The sequence below is a fragment of the Aquarana catesbeiana genome, linkage group LG03 (assembly GCF_042186555.1).
Source record: "Aquarana catesbeiana isolate 2022-GZ linkage group LG03, ASM4218655v1, whole genome shotgun sequence".
In the NCBI taxonomy this organism is placed as follows: domain Eukaryota; kingdom Metazoa; phylum Chordata; class Amphibia; order Anura; family Ranidae; genus Aquarana; species Aquarana catesbeiana.
In genome coordinates this window covers 111,771,698-111,789,724 of record NC_133326.1, presented here as the reverse complement: position 1 = coordinate 111,789,724, position 18,027 = coordinate 111,771,698, and the positions used below count along the sequence as shown (strand labels likewise).

Sequence of the window (18,027 nt, the reverse complement as noted above, 5' to 3'; positions counted from 1 at the left end):
CTTTACTTTCTGTCCAGATAACAGGACACAAAAAGGAAATCTCTCCTAAGAGAAATCACCTTTACAAATGTATTCCCATGGTACGATTTTCCTTCTGTTCTGGTGACAACCATAAAAGTTAAGACTTTCCATCACTTGTTACAGAGATAATGATAGCCAGTTGTTTTTGTCAGGAGCTCAATTGTTTTTGAATCCTAGTCTCAATTCACCTAGGATATCCCGCCAGGATGCTGTCAAAGTACACCATCAATCATAAGATGCAGTGTGCAGTGACAGGTTCTTGGCAGGCTAGCTTAGGTGGATTCAGACTAGGATCTGAACACACCTGAGCTCATCCCTAGTCACCAGGATAAATAGAGGACCTATCTCCCCAAGAGGGAACCAGGCAGCGATAAAATCCAGGGATCTAAATTTGACCTATTTTCTTAATAAAAAATATTAGGATGGACATACATTGAGTGAAGGAGGGTTAGACACTCTAACAGGTTCTTATTTACATCCTCAGAGGTAACAGATGGCCATTTAACATGGAACTTTATGGAACATATTAAAAATGGGCAAAAAGGCAGGATTTTTTTATGCAGAAGAGACATGCTTTGTCTCTTCTGCATCAAAGTTATCTACCTCCCTGACCACTGAGCTAAGCATGCGCTGGTCATTAAACAAATTCGGCAATGCTGAGATAACTGATGCGCGGGAGTTACGTCATCTCGCCCTGGCCAATGAAAGTGACTGGTGATTGAGACCTTGAAGGCAGTCGTCAAAAGATGTCAGGAGCCAGAGTGGAGCACTGGGACGCAGCATCGCTGGACTGAAGGCAAGTATAGCTCCACTTTAATTAGAAAAAGATTATAAACCTTCCCCATTCTATGCAAAGTGGGGTGGTAAGAAATGCAAAAAGTACTATTACAGTTTGTAGGAATAGTTTTCTAAATAAATAAAAAATAATCTAACAATAGTGACAATAGAAGCTGTAAAAACAAGGCATTTGATTATAATGCATGCTTAAATACCCTATTTTACAAAAACTTTTTAAAGTAGCCAACACATTACAATGCACTTTTATTCATATAAAAATTAAGATGATCAATTCCTTACCTGTCTATACCAAAGAACATCTAGACCTGTCTGTCTATTACATTCGCTTACAGGTTTGGAAGGTTCTGGAGTTTTTACTGTGTGTCCTGCTCCATCCAGTATTTTTGTCTTTAATCCCTCTGGCTGCTGCACTGACATTTTTGCCGATTCCTCAGGCTTTGGAATAATCACAGATTTGCCAGGGTCAGGCACTGGTCCTAGCTCCTTAGGCTTACTGGAAGAGGACTTCCCTAAATCTGTCAGACTTGGAGCTTTTGTGAGTGTAGGAGGTACTGAAGACTTGTGCTTCCATTCTTCCTTTAAAGTGGCCTCTCTGTCCCTCATGGCCATCTCGTTTTTTTTTTCAATGCTACGTTGCTGCTGCTGTTCCAGGTTCTGCCTTTGTTTCTGATGCTCCTCATACTGTTGTCTATATGCTGGGTTAGTACTAAGTAGATGGGCATGATACCCTTGATCAGTATACCCATAAGGAGGCACATAGGCATACTGATTATAGTAGAGCGACTGCATGTACATGTTAGGACGCTGTTGGATGACTGAAGGTTGCTGGCTAGTGCCAAGTTCTGGCTTTTTATCCTCCTGCTGCTCCACCTTCATTTTCACTTCAGTAACTTCCAAGTCTTCCTCTTTCTTGACTTTAAGTGGCTGACTTTCTGGTGTAGTTTGACCAGTAGGATTCATGGCACCAGGACCAGGACTGGAATGTGCATAGTTTGGAGAATAATAGGTTTCAAATGTCTGGTAGTATGGGGATTCTTTGTTCTGGGGCTGAGGTGGAAAAAGGGACTTTTTGGCACTTTCTTTGACCATCTGCTCTGGATCCTTTACCTTTGTCCCCTCCATTTTACCTTCGCCATCTTCTCCTGCATCTGAAATATCAGAGTAAGCAGGACTGTTTGTTTTAGCTGAAGTCCCTTCTGCCCCATTTTGGGTCACAACATGTAGTGGTGTCATAGGCTGATTAGGACTAGGGTTTTCCATTCGGTTTGAAGTACTTCCTCCTCCACCTATAGAGGGACTGGGTGCATTGTCTGTGAAGCTATAGATTTTGTCAGCCTCAGCCTTTATGCTGGCCAGGCGGCTCTGGTGAGCATCAGAGCCATTAGGAAGTCCATCGCCTTTGGTTAAAGAATCTGTGACGGCTTCTCCATAAGGACTTTTCCCATCTTCAGGACGCCCAACTTTCATGGAAGTGCCAGGACTTTCTTCATCCCTTTGTTCTTTCTTCTTTTTATCCTTTTTCTTTTTATCTCTCGATGGAGTTAATGCTGGATTTATACTAGACGGCTCTCCCATAACTGTTGGTTTGGGCTGTATGGGCTTAAGTTGTGGGCTAGTAGGCATGGTTTGTACTACTGTAGGAGGGAGGCCAGATGATGATCCAGGACTTGAAGCGGTGAAGTTGGTTGTCTGAATGGTATACATCTGTTGTGGAACCAAAGCAGGAGCAATGGGACGGGCAGACTTGACACTTTTTGAGGAAGTCAATTTATCTTGTTTGTTATTCCCATTACCTTTCTTGGCTGCATCTTTTTCACCCATTCGTTTTTCCTGTGACTCAAAGCCATCATTGCTCGTATCATCTGCTGCCATGGGGCCTTCATCTGACCCGTCATTAGAAAGTGCTCCAGGGTCAGTGTCACCTTCAGTACCCAGTTTCTTTTTGCATAATCCTTTACTTCCAAGCTTGGAAGAAAGTGTAGGACTTTGTGGTTCAGGTAAACGAGTCTTGGGTGTAGCAGATCTGGCAGGGGAGAGAGAACCTTTCTGAGAAGGAAAGGTACCATTGCAGCCACCCATATCAAGGTGAATATGAGGCTCTTCACCACATTCACTATCTCCATCTGCCTCCGGCTTACTGTCATCATCTGTGTGTGCATGAGCCTGATGGTATTTCAGGCCATTAATGTGCTTGTATTTCTTGTTACAGTTAGGGTGTGGGCAATCTATTAATATTGGTGAAGAACAATTTCTATCCAGTGCAGCTGGCTCTACCTTGATAGTGCTTAATGGTACAGTTAAAGGCAAGGATCCAGCCAATGGGGCAGATGAAGATCCCATGGAATTTGTGCGAGCACGTTTACTTCCTTTGGAATCCTCTGAGCTTGAAGTAACTTCAATGTCAGATGGGGGCTTGCTTTTTCGCTTGCTAGCAGATGAAGGGCTAGCCTTTATATCCTCTGATGTATTACAAGGTGGTGGACGATGATCTCCTGAATTCTGGCTTCCTCGTCTCCCTTTGTTGTTTGCTCCAGCACGAGTCTTGCTGCTACTACTGCTGCTACTGCTCGCACCTTTACCATCAGCAGCTGATGTGCTTTCTGCAATGGGAGCGTTGCTACTTGGACGCATGCGTTTACCCCTACCCCGTCCATTCCGCATCTCCAAGTCACTGGTGGGAGAGTCGCAGAATCTGGAGGGGGAAAGGGAAAAAAAAGGGAGCGTGAGGCACTCAGTTTTAAAAAGCAAAAATAATTTCATTTTTGAGAATTAGCTATATGCCATGATTCAAACTCACCTAGGTGGTGCCCAATCGTGCCGTGTGCAATCCAACAGTGTGCCAACATAGGTCTTGTTTCTCCAAGTCACATTTACTACCAGCATACCTATAAATGTAAAAGACAGTCATTTAGTGGTAAGTGAAAGTAAAGAAATTCTGCCAAAATTCTGTCAGCATTTAGAATGTTGATCAGTGGAAAACAAAGTGATTGTAAAGGTTTTTTTTTTTTTTTTTTTTTTAAATAACAAACATGTCATGCTTACCTGCTCTGTGCAAGGGTTTTGCACAGAGCGCCCCCGATCCTCCTTTCCTGGGGTTCCCTGGTGGCACTCCTGGCTCCTCCACTTCATCGAGGGCCCCCACGGAGAGCCGCATTCCATGGTAGCACTCGTGTGGGCGCGCTCCCGAGTCCTGCTGTTAACATAGACACAGACAGCAGAACTCGGCCCCGCCCCCTGTGTTACTGAAATTTGATTGACAGCAGCAGGAGCCAATGGCTCCTGCTCCTATCAATCTATCCAATGAGGATCTGAGACAGCGGCTAGAGCTGCTGGGCTTCTTCTCGTCGCTGGAACAATCGGGGTCAGGTAAGAAAAAGAGGTACTCTGGGGGTGCAGCTGCAGCACGGAAGGTTTTTCACCTGAATGCATACAATGCATTCAGGTGAAAGACCTCACAACTCCTTTAAGATGTCTGCAAATAACATCATCCAGAGTATAACATTTCTCCTAAATTGTGTAGTTTTTAAATAAATTGTACCAACATTACACTGTATAGTGGTAAGCAATGTGTACTGTTAGATCAGTTGCAAAACAGATTTAGCAGATTAGTTGATCAGATGGAAAGACTCACACTTTATTAAAGAAAAAAACATTTGAAAAAAAGCATATTTCCCTCTACTTTTTGAAAGAGTGTAGAAGGGTTAAAATGTAGAGTTTATCAAATAGAAAAAATGTGGATTTATATGAACTGTAATGATCATATATAGCAGCATAAAACCTTAGTGTAGCATTAGCTGAAATCACTAGCCAATAAAAACGCATATTTTTACTAGTTGCAGAATCAGTACGTAGATTTTCAAAAGCATACCGACTTCCCACTAATGGGTTTTATTTTCCAACTTGCAGAGGGTGACTGCCCAGATGCTAGAAGAGGCCAGATGCCATTACAGCGAGGCTTTCTGGCTTTCCATAGTATCAATCACCATCACAGCTAGTGAGCTAGTCAACTTACTTCATGTAGAAGCTGGCTATACAATCTGAAAACCACCATACAGTGTTCTCTAAATCTAAATTACAAAGACATTTTATATAAAGCGGGGATAACCAGCTTTCAGGCAAAAAAAAAAAAATCATTAACTGGGTAAATTATTACACAAGTGCGAAAAGGAAAAGATGAATATGCAAATTAAAATAAATTCACTAATACGCAGGCAGCCCAGGAACTTTCAGAAAAGGCAATTCATCTCTGCACCTGCAGCTTTCCGGAATCATTTCAGATAGCAGATGGCTGCACAGCTGCAGGAGCCCTTTGCAGCGTAAGCAGGTATGAATAAACCTGCTTTCAAGCAGTCAGTAGTACTGTCTCTTAGACAGCATGGCACTGATACAAACCCTAAGGAATCCCATATTACATCATATCTGAAGCCCAGAGACGACAGTGAACCCGATTCCTCTAGAACATGTCTGCACCAAACATCTGCCATTATAATTAATCCATAGGAATGCCTAAAGCGGAACTAAACCTCACCACATACCTTCAATTTCAATAACTCACCCTCAATTATTACTTTTAAATGTTACAACTGGTAACAATACTCTAAATGAACATAAACCTGAAGCCAAAATTAACAAGCTACAGAAAACATCTGTGAACAAAGGCTGCATTTAAAAAGTCCTTGGTCTTTTCTTCCAGGTAGCTTCATCTACCCGTTCCCAACATCATTCCAAATCCTACAAAACCTTAGCAAGCCTTCTGTCTAAGGCTGGCCATTTATCATACAATTTTCCTTTTACCAAAACCATACAATATGGAGGTCAAACCTACACTTTTTGTTCATATGCAATCAGGCAGGATCTTGCACTACATAAGTGACTGTAGATCTAAAGGAAATCATGGTAAATAAGAAAATTGTATAATGAATCCCAACCACGAAACTACCTGCCTGGAGTTTGCATGTTCTCCCTGTGCCTGCGTGGGTTTCCTCCCATACTCCAAAGACATGCTGGTAGATTAATTGGCTTGTGTCTAAATTGGCCCTACTATGTGTATGAATGTGAGATAGGGACTTTAGATTGTGAGCTCCTTGAGGGCAGGGACTGATGTGAATGTACAACGTATATGCAAAGCGCTGTGTAAATTGACAGCACTAATGTAAGTACCTGAATAAATAAATGTATGGGCAGCACCTTGACGATTGTAGACACCTCTGAGCTTACATGGAACCCAGGGTACTCTACCCCTCCTTCATTCACACTTTTCTATAGAGCAGGACCCACTGTAAACAAACTGCAGATCAGCAGTAGTAGCCTGCCTCCCTGTGCACATTGCATAATACAGCTCTAACGCTGTGTTCCACAACCTATTTCCCTTGCAGCTTTATGCTTTAGGTCATGTGATCTGTCAGAGCCTGGAAAGGAGACTAACTCACGACTTCCAGCTGCGCAGCTATATCAACCAGGTCAGATCATTGTCGCTGCTCTCACCTGCAGGTCTTGTTCTGCAAAGAAATCTGAATATGAGGGATTACTTCTGTGCTATCGGCCACTATGATAAGTTTTCCAGCTTGGGTAAATATGCCAGCTTTGCAGAACCACAAATTGCAATGTAAATACTGGGTAACACAAATTTTAGCCTGTGACAGGCGCCCGGAGATGACAGAACCATCCCAGAACCTAAAGTGTGCCAACAATGGAAAGACATAGTGCATGGTATGTCTATAAAAAATAAATAAATTGGGGCTATAAAATCTTTGTTATTTTATCTTTGATATAAAATTTACATGTAATTTTGTAGACTATGATGTCCACATTTTTTGTAAAAGAGCATCAAATGCAACATTTCTGGAATTCAGAGCTGGCGGTTTTATTGTTGCTAAGAACTGATTTGAGGTAAGGCCTGAAATGTGCCCAAAAGGCCATTATATACAGTAACTAAAAGGCTGTCAGCCACAGGACAAATTACTACAGGAAATTAAACATTATGGAAACACTATAGAAAGCACAGAAACCCAGAGGTCCTTCTGTTAAGAGCTCCTATGCTTACTGCAAGTTATATAGGGCGAGGGAACCAAAATATTCACTTTCATCAGAAACAGCTGTAAAAAGCAATGCCCTCACCTCTAAAACATTACCGAACAGAAAAATAAAAATAGTGAGATATATATAAAAGAAATTAACAGAAAATCCATTTAACACAAAGTTGTTTTTTTTTTTTTTTACATAAAGAAGTATGTTAAAGCCTAACTAAATCCAAATACAAAAGCTGTTATATTGTAGCTTACCAATCACTGGATACGGTGGCTGTTACTTCTCTCTTCAAGTGTTTTTCCTTAATTTTCATGTGATAATCAGCTAGTAACACATCTCCTGAGCTAGGCCCCTTACACATGGGGCGGGCTCCATTGGAATCCGCCTGCTCAGCGGGGAATCTGTCTGCTGATCCCTACCGAGCAGGCGGATAGCTGGTCCATGTGTCCATTTACACCCAACTGCCCTCTGATCCAACCCCAATCTATCTGTTGGAGGCTCCGATTGGATCAGCTACTGTGAAAGTGGCCTTTGGGGTTACTACATTAATTCCTCCACTGTATCTATGGATAAGCAACATAAACCACCCTTGGACAACAGCATTGTCAATTAGTGGAGAGGGTAGTGTTAAATGGACTTTACATAGGTGACTAACAATTTAAAGCCAAACTCCAGCTAACACTTATATAGGAGTTACAGCAATAGTTTTTTTCCTTCCTTTTGGGATAAAGGTTTTATTACATAAATTACTAAAAGCTGACCATTGTAAGCACCCATCAGCATTAAATGGTTAGTCTCAACATCCTAACTGCAGCCTTTGCTGTAGAGCTTGGTTTGTTAAAAGAAGTTAAAAATAAAAGTGACTGACAGAATCACCAAGTAATAAACTACGGTAAAGGGAAGACTCAGAAAGATGCACTAAAAACAACACACATTTGTTTTCTACGTGCCCTGTTCACACCACAATGCTGGTGTGTTGTGTGGTGCAGTAAACTACAGAAAAATGCAGAATGTCAGCACTCTTTCGCAGCACACTGGATGGCTCCACACATCCCCACACAGCAGCGCAACGCACTAAATGTTCTGTCACTATGCATTGCTTCCAATAATGAAATTACAAAAAAAGGAAGCCCTGCATGCACTGACACAATTTCAGTGCTCCAACACTGACAGTAGAACACACAGTACAACAGTGTGTTTTTGCCCTGTGGCCTAGCGTGTGCCTATCCTAAATAAAACCATTCCAATTTATTTACATACATTATTTTAGACCCATTGACCTCATTAGTGGGTATCTCTGCTTCGTAATACAGTGCAGGAACATCATGACTAATGGTAGGGGTGCTGTACATAACCTTCTGAAAAACATCACAGCACCCTGCCTCAGTAACCAATTTAAGAGCCCCCCCGCTGCTTGTAAAAGTAATCCAGCTGCTAGTTAGCCACTAGGATTGCTTTTACACAAGAGCCAACTGTCGGCTCTAAAACAGTACCGGATGCCTGCAGCTACAGGCATCATACCAGTACTACTACTCAAAACTCAAGCGCCATGCTCTTTTCAAATTGTGACAGTGGGCGTGGGGAGAAGAACCCCTACTCACTGTCACAGAGAAAGAGGGGTGAGGGAAGAGAGGTGCAGGAGCTGGAACATGTTAAATGTTCTACCCTAAAAACAGGTGGAACATGTAACATGTTCTGAAAGTGAATTTATCCTTTAACTAGCGGGAACTTAGACAGCCATAAGACCTTTAGGGCAAATTCACAGTGACGTGATAAAATGCAGGGAATATGGATGTAAATTTTCATCCATTTAAGAACGTTTTAATGAGCACTGGCGCACATTTTGGCTCAAGGGAAAAAGTCATTGCATTTCTTGTGAAATGACATCCTGTGAGTCAAAAAAATAAATCACAGGTCAGTGCAGAATTGTAGTGTGAACAGGCAACATAAAGAACAATTGTTTTTTTTTTTTTCTGGTGTCCTTGTGTTGACCTGTGTTTTACAGCTAAAACATAGATCAATGCACTAGTGTGAACTAGCCCTTACATATGTTCTAATCTTTTCCTACTCTGTCCAAAAATAAGGAGAAGGTTTTGGCTATAATTTACACTAACATTCTTATGATGCTTTTTATCATGCTGTCCATCTACTAGGGACTTTTAGTTAACCTTTTAAGTTTAAAATGACAAATACACCAATCAGCCATAAAATTATGACCACCTGAAGGTATGCTGTGGTATCTGGTAGCCAAGCCATCATTGGCAGATCAATTGGATTGAGAACTGGAGAATTTGGAGGCCCAAGTCAACACCTTGAACTCGTTGTTTTGTTCCTTGAACCCCTGAATTCGACAGACCAGGCCACCTTCTTCCATTCCTCTGTAGTCCAGTTCTGATGCCCACTGTAGGCATTTTTGGCCGTAGTCAGCATGGGTATCCTGACTGGTCTGTGGCTACGCATATCCATACACAACAAACTGCTACACACTATGTGTTCTGGACACTTTTCTATCAAGACCAGCATTAACTTTTTCAGCAATTTGAGTTACAGTAGCTCTTCTACTGGACTACACAGGCCAGCCTTCACTCCCCACATGCATCAATGAGCCTTGATTGTCCATGACCAGGCATCGGTTTTCATTCTTTGGACCACTTTTGGTAGATCCTGACCACTGCAGATCGGGAACATCCTACAAAAGATGCAGTTTTGCAGATGCTCTAACCCAGTAATCTAGCCATTACAATTTGCACCAGGTCAAAGTTGCTCAAATCCTTACACTTGCCCATTTTTTCTGCTTTCAACACATCAATCTCAGGGACAACATGTTCACTTGCTGCCTAATATATCCCACCCACTTTCATATGCCATTGTAATTAGATAATCAATGTTATTCACTTTATCTGTCAGTGGTAATATTGATATGGCTGATCAGAGTATGTTTCCTAAAAATTTCACCAAGCGTAACACTTACCATCTTCTGTCTCCTGCCATACAATGCCTTCCAAGTTCACGCTGGTGCCTGGTTCACATGGTCCAAGACATTCTGGCTCAGTGGCTAGAGCAACATCACTGGTGTTAACACCAACAGATCTTGTGCGTACCATAATCTGCTCACATGGAGAGGAAATGTCACTGTTCACCATTGGGACTAGCAGATGCAAAGGAAGCCCCGTAGACGCACACACAGGAGACTCCATCTAAGAAAAGAAATACAAAATGGTATATATTAGTGAAAGAAAAGAAAAGAAAAGAAGAAACGAATCAGATGTTCATTTTACTACAGGAATTGGGCCAACTATAATGTCTATGTTTTGCTTTACCTGTTTACAGGTTTGAGCTTTTCTTGGGAGACCTCTGGGCTTTCCCAGGCCAATTGACAATCTTGCTAGTTTTTTCCAAGTCTGCAAGGCCTTTCCCAAGAGAATGTGCATTGGAAAACTCCAAAGGGAGTCTCTGTACCACAGTTATACAGAATGCCAAAACAACATTCAACTGACATCTCTGCAAATGGTAACAACACTGTAAATCTTTGGCTCGTGAAAATGATCACAACCATCAAAAATTATTTTGCACCTTGCACTGTACGGCATTTGTCACATGAGCTACTCAGACTGTATATCATTGCCCTTGCTAACTACTACTTGCAGAACAGAAAAGAGCGGATGTCAATAACCTATCTTAAAGACCTGTGCTGCACCAAATCAACCAATTCGATTAGAGAGGAAAGAAAATGATCTCACATGCTGCGGTGGTCACTAGTATTCTTACTTCCAGATCCTTAAATACATGGAGGCCAGAAAGAGAGCACCAGGATATTGTCTCCTATTGCACCAACCATATCCAAGTAAAATACCAGTAAAAAGTAGAGCAAATGGTAATTTTTGGGCAAACTGTGTGGGACCTTCAGGATTGCAGAAAACTATTTTTTTAGCAGAATGGTAGAAGTACCCATTCTTGGGTGTTTGAGTCAGTGTGTGCGTTGGGGCGAGGGATGAGCAAAAAGGCCTCGTTTTGCACAGTTATCAGTGGTTAAAAAGACAGGGAATCCCTCCTGGCTGAATAAGTTCATTATTAGTTCACATGAATGAAAAAAAAAAAAAAAAAAGAGAATAGTGGTGGAGCAGATATACAGGACAAATCAGCTTGAGCACAAAGGGACTTTAATTACAGCTGCTCTGCTAATTAGCAAGCAGTTGTGATGTTAATTTGTACAGCACACGGAATAATTACAAGAGCTGCTCTTTCAACTAATGACTAGGTGCTAGAGTTTAGATTTAAACTTTCTATCGAAGAGCAAACAGGAGGGACAGCAAGTGAGGGCCACAACAGGTCGTATACTAAGAGTAGAGAAAAACATGTTAAGGAAGCGCAGGAGCCAAGCAAGGCCCAGTCTGAAATCATCCGCATAGCCAATTCAATACCAAGGTATAACAAGCTAAACCTTTAGGCTCCATGCACACTAGCGGTTTTTATCAGCTCAAAAAAATCTAGAAAAAAATGCTGGATGAAAAATACTAATAATAGCATTTTTGTGCCAGCTTCTAGTAGCATTTTAGCAGCTTTTGGAAGCATTTAGAAGCTTTTAGGAGCATCAGCATTACATGAAGAAAAAAGCGGTTGGTAGCATTTTAGCAGCATTTAGCGTTTTTTTTTTTTGTTTTTTTTTTTGCTGGAAAAATGCTCCTAGAAACTTAACAAAAAAGATTTTTTTTTCTGCTCCTTGACGCTGAAGCTCAAAAAATGCTAATTGCTTAAACTAGTGTGCATGGACACATAGGAGAACTCGATATAGCTTCTAGGAGCAGAAAAAAAAAATGCTAACAGCTTCCAGGAGCTTAAAAAAATGCTAGTGTGCATGGAGCCTTAGAGAAAAGATATTACAACAGCAGTCCCTAAAAAACCAAGCACCCAAATATCGAAGATGAAACTTAAGTCCACAGCTCAAGTACAAACAGATTCCGAAGCATAAGCCACTGCACAGCTGCCTTTATCAAATCTGAATATATAAATTGCTTGTGTAAAATACCAGAATAGTTACATGCTTTGTTTAACAAAATGAAATATGGCTGCAAGCAGGTTTCTTCTGGAGTAAAAGTGTTGACTTTCAATTAGCAGAAACACTCCCTCCCTGGCAAGGCTCCAGCTTGCAGTCATGCTCATCTCTGGCCTTGGTGCCCCCTATCTAGCTTCATAAGGCTCACACATCAATTTGCAGGAGTACTGCACTGTATACTGAGTTCTTACAATGGGTTTCCTCATAGACATGGCTGTGCAGCCACCTAAATGCAAAGCCCTTTACAGCACAGCAGTCTCAGCTTCACATGGGATGCACTGCACTCACCTCAGTAACAGCTCTTAAGCTTGGTAGTGCCTTTTGAGAGCTTTGCTGTGAATACTTAATGTCATATGAATATAGGCTGTATATGTTGTCATGGAAGCCCTTTGGCCAGGAAGAGGTTAACCTGCTTTAATGCACGTCAGTGGTCTCAAGCAGCAAGGCGTTTAATGAACCAAGAGAGGTGGTAATGGAGGTGGCGACAGAGAAGAGCGAATAGTGGGAGGTGGGGGTGTGAAGGAGACGATGGCACAATTAGACTCCTTTTTATAATCAGAAGCTGGTACAGCACAAAAAAAAAAAAGAAGCAGACTGAGGAATCAGGCATTAAATTCGATCAATTAAATACGCACGCACCCATACAACTTACATAAACATAAATGTTTACACAGCCACATTTACAGGGACAGTCACATAGCAGCACGTGCACAGGAGAGGCAGCATCAGAAGCACACAGACATGTACTCACCTGACACTTTCTCCCCTCCCCCACACAATCCCCCTCTGCTCATAATCACACCCCAGTACTACCAACCTCACACTCGCCGGCTCTCTCTAGCACAGGCACAAGGACAAGATGGGGAGGTATCCAATTAAGTCTTTATTTTACCATTACCTGCAGGCTGGGAGGAGACGGTGTGTGTGCCTAGAGACAGGGGAAGGGGTGGCCAGTGGCCCCTTACCAACACCTACAATTAGAGAGGGCTTGGGAGCAATACCGCTGAGATGACAATGAGGATTGAGCACTGACTCTCCTGTTACACAGGGGGAAACAAAGGAGAAAGGAAAATACGAACGCAGGATTGAGGCAGAGGGAAGAGTAAAATCACTCACAGTGAAGCATAGACCAGGAACAAAACATTCTGCAGACAGCATAAATGCTGCTTATTTCACAGTAATCAGCATGGCAACCATTCTGCCTGCTATCACATTGGAAATTAGCAAACTGGCCTTGAAGCTCTCTTCTGGGAGGATTTCTGCCAATCATAAGCTGTTCTTTAAACATTTTCCTTTTATGAATGCCATGTTTATTCAAGACAAGCCAATTAAAAAAGGAATAAAAAAAAAAAGGAAATGCTTCTTGCAGACAGAAGAAAAACATAAAACAATCCGTATACTCTGGATAAGGAAGGGACTGCTAATTTAAATAGGTCACTGCTATAGGCACTCTCTGGTTTGGGAAGTGGTTAGATTATTGATGTGTCGCTCTCAATACTACACTTCATTGCTACAGAGCAAGGAAAAAAACAGCACTGTGCAAAACATTGCAGCTCTTAAAGTGATACACTCACTAAGGCAGTGTAGCATCTATAACCACAAAAATATAGAGAAGGTCTATTCTCAGTTCACCATACAAGCACAGGACCACCAAATGCAGCCTCGTGTCTTGCCCTTATATAAAGACTCCATACAGGCCTTGATTTGAGCAGCAAGTGCCAAGGCTGAATTCAAGGGAACATCTGTATGTGAATGCTTAGAGCCCCTTTACATCGGCTGTCCAATCAGATCCGCCCCTCAGTTTTTTAGGCAGACCTGATCGAACTCTGCATTGTCTTCTATGGAGTGGCGGATGTCAGCGAACACATGTCCGCTAATACCCGCCGCCATCCGATCCTGTCCACCAAAAACAGACAGATGGCGGTCCTATTTTCCATCAGTACAGCGGATCAGATGGAAACGGACAGGGAATCTGTTTCCATTCCATCTGACAGAGGAGAGCGGGACTGTGTCCGTGTCCGCTCTGCATAGCCGAACAGACACGCCTGCTCAGCAGAGATCAGCGGAGAGATCCCCCATTGAGCAAGCGATACGCAGAGCAGAGGCGCCCTGTGAAAGGGGCCTAAACTACTAAAATATTTGTACCAGATCAAGTAATATGATTCACACCACAATATGCAACACAGCTTTGTACCCTTTCTCACAGATAGCCTGTGTAAATGCTGATCTGGCCTCCTGCAGGCAAGCTTCCAACATCTGAAATCAAAGAAAGACAGCAATGTACGATAAAGCGCCTAACTTAACCCCCTTCCCATCCAGGCCAATTCTGACATTTCTCTCCTTCATGTAAAATTCATCATTTTTTTGCTTATATGAGAAACCGTGGGCAGGAAGAGGTTAAAGCAGAACTTTACCCATAACTTGATTAAAAAAAAAAAAAAAAAAAAAATCATATTCTATAGCAAGGAATATACATTCTACATTAATAATTATGCTACCAAAATGATTGTGTGCTGTAAATTGCCTCCAGCATTGCTCCTGTGTCTTCTTGCTGGAGGCTGCCATTTTGCTGAAGTCCAGAGCCCCTGAACAGAAGTAAATCATAAAAGCAGGACTAAACTCATCGATTTAATGGTTTCAAAAAAACAGTTACAATCCTGGAATGACGGGATTCCCAACTGTCACATTTGCTTGTGTCCTCAACCAAACTATCAAATGGCTGGTGTCATAATTGATGACTTGTGCATCACCATGGCAGTTGCAGATCAAACAGAAGCAGGTTCCTTGGCTGTAAAGGATAGCATGGTTTAATTCCGCTTTAAGGTTGTCAACAGAACGGCCTCTACAAACTCAGCAGTGCGGAAAATAGAGAGAGACCGAGAATGTGCAGAGCAGGATGAGACAGTGTATTACTGAATTTTAAACGGTATAGGCATATATTTTTAATGTTTTACATAGCTATACCTGCAAAACGGATCTGCTTGAAGGGATCTAGCTGGACTTCATTTTTGGACAAGAAAAAAAAAAATAGCAATGTGCTTAAAAAAAGATAAAAAAAAAAAAACATTTGGAGAAAAATTTTTATTTTTACCCACCTCTAAATGCCTGTTGCTAAGGGGTCCCTCGTAGTCTGCCTCCTTCGGTGCCTGGGCTCCTGACGTCAGTTCCCTCGGCGCAGGAAGGGAGATCACCTCTCCACCCTCCCTCTTGTCAATCATCTGGGACACATGACTGTTCCCAGATGATTTAGAGGCCAGTGACGGCGCGCGGAGGGGGTTGACGAGCAGGCCTTCGTTCCCCCGCATCGCTGGACCCTGGGGACAGGTAAGTGTCCGATTAAAAGTCAGCAGCTGCAGTATTTGTAGCTGCTGACTTTTAATTTTTTTTTTTTTAAATGGGAACACTGCTTTAAGGCTAACCATACACAACTCGAATTCCGGCCAATTCCTACTAAATCTGATAAAATTTGAGCCCTAGGTGGCTCTGTTGGCACCGTCAGGGCCAACAAATTTACTGAGCCAGGTAGAAAATCATCTGTCAAATACTGACTGCCTGCCTATTCAGGGAGTCAAGTAAACCCAATGTCTGGAACAAAATGTAGAACGTTGCATCTTTCCAGTTTTTAGAGGTAGTGGCTTTGTTTTTCTTTTTTCACTTTATTTTTACCTGCTGATCCAGTAACACTTCCTGTTGTAGGGTGAGAACACTTAGGGGTCGGGTTACATTGGAACATGCATGTTCCCGTACAATTCACGCATGGTGCATTTTGACAGCCCATTCAGTTATGGAGCTGCAAAACACACTGGAACGCGGAAAAAGTAGTACAAGCGATACTTTTTCAAAACGCATTGCACTGATCTGCACGCTACTGCGGTATCACGTGATTTGGTGCCAGTGAAATGCACTGCGATCTGCATATAGCGTGCCATTAACAATACATTGGCACCCGCATGCAGAGGACAAGGACACCGCTTAAACCTGCACAGATTGCTCTTTTTATGCACTGCGTTCTGGTGTGTACCGGCCCTTACTCGCTGTACTTTAGAGGTTCACCCCAGGATAGGAAGTGTGTTAAAAATATAGAATATCTTGTGCTCTCCTCATCTCCAAAGAAAAGGGGGGATTCTGTAGTACACAGAGAGGACTGGGAACAATGTAACCAATAAGAGTGCAGCACAGGTAGAGTATTCAAGAAGTCATCAAATACAGCATTTCTGGCAAGATCAACAGTTATATTTTATCTAATAGATATAATGAAATACTTATGATATATTTAATGAACCAAATTGTAAGGGTTTGCTGTAGCTGTCTGACAAAAATAGCCAGCAGGGGAAATTCCGCTATCCACGCTGTTTTATTCACCGATTTCTCTCCTGTGGGCTAAACAAGCAAAATCTAGACATGTATGGTTAGCAGTTTAATGGACATAGTGTGCACAGACCTTTAAAGTGGTTCTAAAGGCTGAAGGTTTATGCATGAAGGGAAAGAACCTTTTGCGTGCAGCTTCCCCCCAATCCCTATTAACGGAGTCCCATCACGATCCAGTGAAGTGCACGAGAGCAGCAGCTCTCCCTCTCCTCATTGGCTCAGACACAGCAGCAGGAGTCATTGGCTCCCGCTGCTGTCAAACACAACCAGTAAGGAGGGAGTGGGGGGTGGGGCTGAGTCCCAGTCTATATGTCCTATGGACACACAGAGCATGGCTCGGGAGAGAGCACGCACAAGTGCCACCATATGAAGCGGCTTGCTACGTGGGCACTCGGCGAGGCGGAGGAGCCCAAAGCAACGGCAGGGGACTCAAAAAGAGGAGGATCTAGGCTGCTCTGTGCAAAACCATTGCACAGAGCAGGTAAATATAACAGGTTTGTTATTAGAAATTAATAAAAAATGTGCCTTTAGTATCACTTTAAAGTGGGCCTGTGATTAAAAGTACAACAATAATACCAAGCAGGTAACCATCTATATGTTAACTTATATAAGTATACATTCTAATTATATAAGTATACTACGGTGCATAGGTTCTAGGGGTGCTGAAATTAATCGCTGCATCAATGCATTGCGATTCGGGTGTCCCCGATGCCGCAGCGATGCATGCGACCGTAAAAATCTATTGCCGGTGATGTCATTGCCCCGCCCCTCCTGGGAGAACGCTCCGAACGTATCCCCTGTTGTCTACAATCCATGCCGCTCATGTGACTGCCCGGCCCGCCTCTCTCCTCTCACTTCCAGCTCTCCCCTCACGTCAGCGGAGAATTCTCAGCCCCGCCCACTGACTGTCGCTATCAAATCAGAAGAGAGGCGGGTGGGGCTGAGAATTCCCCACTGACGTCAGGAGAGACACGAGACGTGACAGGAGAGCTGGAAGTGAGAGGCGAGAGGGGGTAGTCACATCGGGGGTACCTATGTTCGTGGCCGACGATCGTGATGACCGCCGGCCGCGAGCGATCGCAGGCACGAGAGGCAGAACAGGGAGGTGTGTGTGTGTGTGTGTAAACACACAAATCCCTGTTCTGTGAGGAGAGACAGATCATGTGTTCCTATTAGCTAGGAACCACGATCTGTTATTTCCTCTAGTCAGTCCCCTACAGTTAGAAACACACACTAGGGAACACATAAATCCCTTGATCGCCCCCTAGTGTTAACCCCTTCACTGCCAGTGACATTTATACAGTAATCCGTGCATTTTTATAGCACTGATCGTTGTATAAATGCCATTGGTCCCAAAAATGTGTCAAAAGTGTCCGATGTGTCCGCCATGTCTAAGTCACGATAAAAAAAAAAAAAAAAACGCAGATCGCCACCATTACTAGTATAAAAATAAAAATGCTATAAATCTATCCCCTATTTTGTAGACGTTATAACTTTTGCGCAAACCAATCAATATACACTTATTGCGATTTTGTTTTATTTTTTACCAAAAATATGTAGAAGAACACATATCGGCCTGAACTGAGAAAAAATTAGCTTTTTTTTAAAAAAAAAAAATGGGGATATTTATTATAGCAAAAAGTACAAAATACTGTTTTTTTCAAAATTGGCGCTCTTTTTTTTGTTTATAGTGCAAAAAATAAAAACCGCTGAGATGATCAAATAGCACCAAAAGAAAGCTCTATTTGTGGGAAAAAAAG

At 42.4% G+C, this 18,027-nt stretch overlaps 1 protein-coding gene across 6 annotated transcripts in view; it reads right to left on the bottom strand.

The window, feature by feature from the left end:
* The window catches only part of ZNF609 (zinc finger protein 609), a 181,280-nt gene that overhangs the window by 57,286 nt on the left and 105,967 nt on the right, over positions 1 to 18,027 (bottom strand). For 5 of the 6 annotated variants that reach the window (XM_073618983.1, XM_073618981.1, XM_073618980.1 and 2 more), the window contains 3 exons: positions 9,818 to 10,043; positions 3,617 to 3,704; positions 1,099 to 3,511 (listed from right to left, as the gene is read on the bottom strand). In XM_073618983.1, coding sequence (XP_073475084.1) covers positions 1,099 to 3,511; positions 3,617 to 3,704; positions 9,818 to 10,043 — 2,727 coding nt within the window. The remainder of the gene's footprint in view (positions 1 to 1,098; positions 3,512 to 3,616; positions 3,705 to 9,817; positions 10,044 to 18,027) is intronic. The other variant, XM_073618984.1, reaches the window with a different exon arrangement.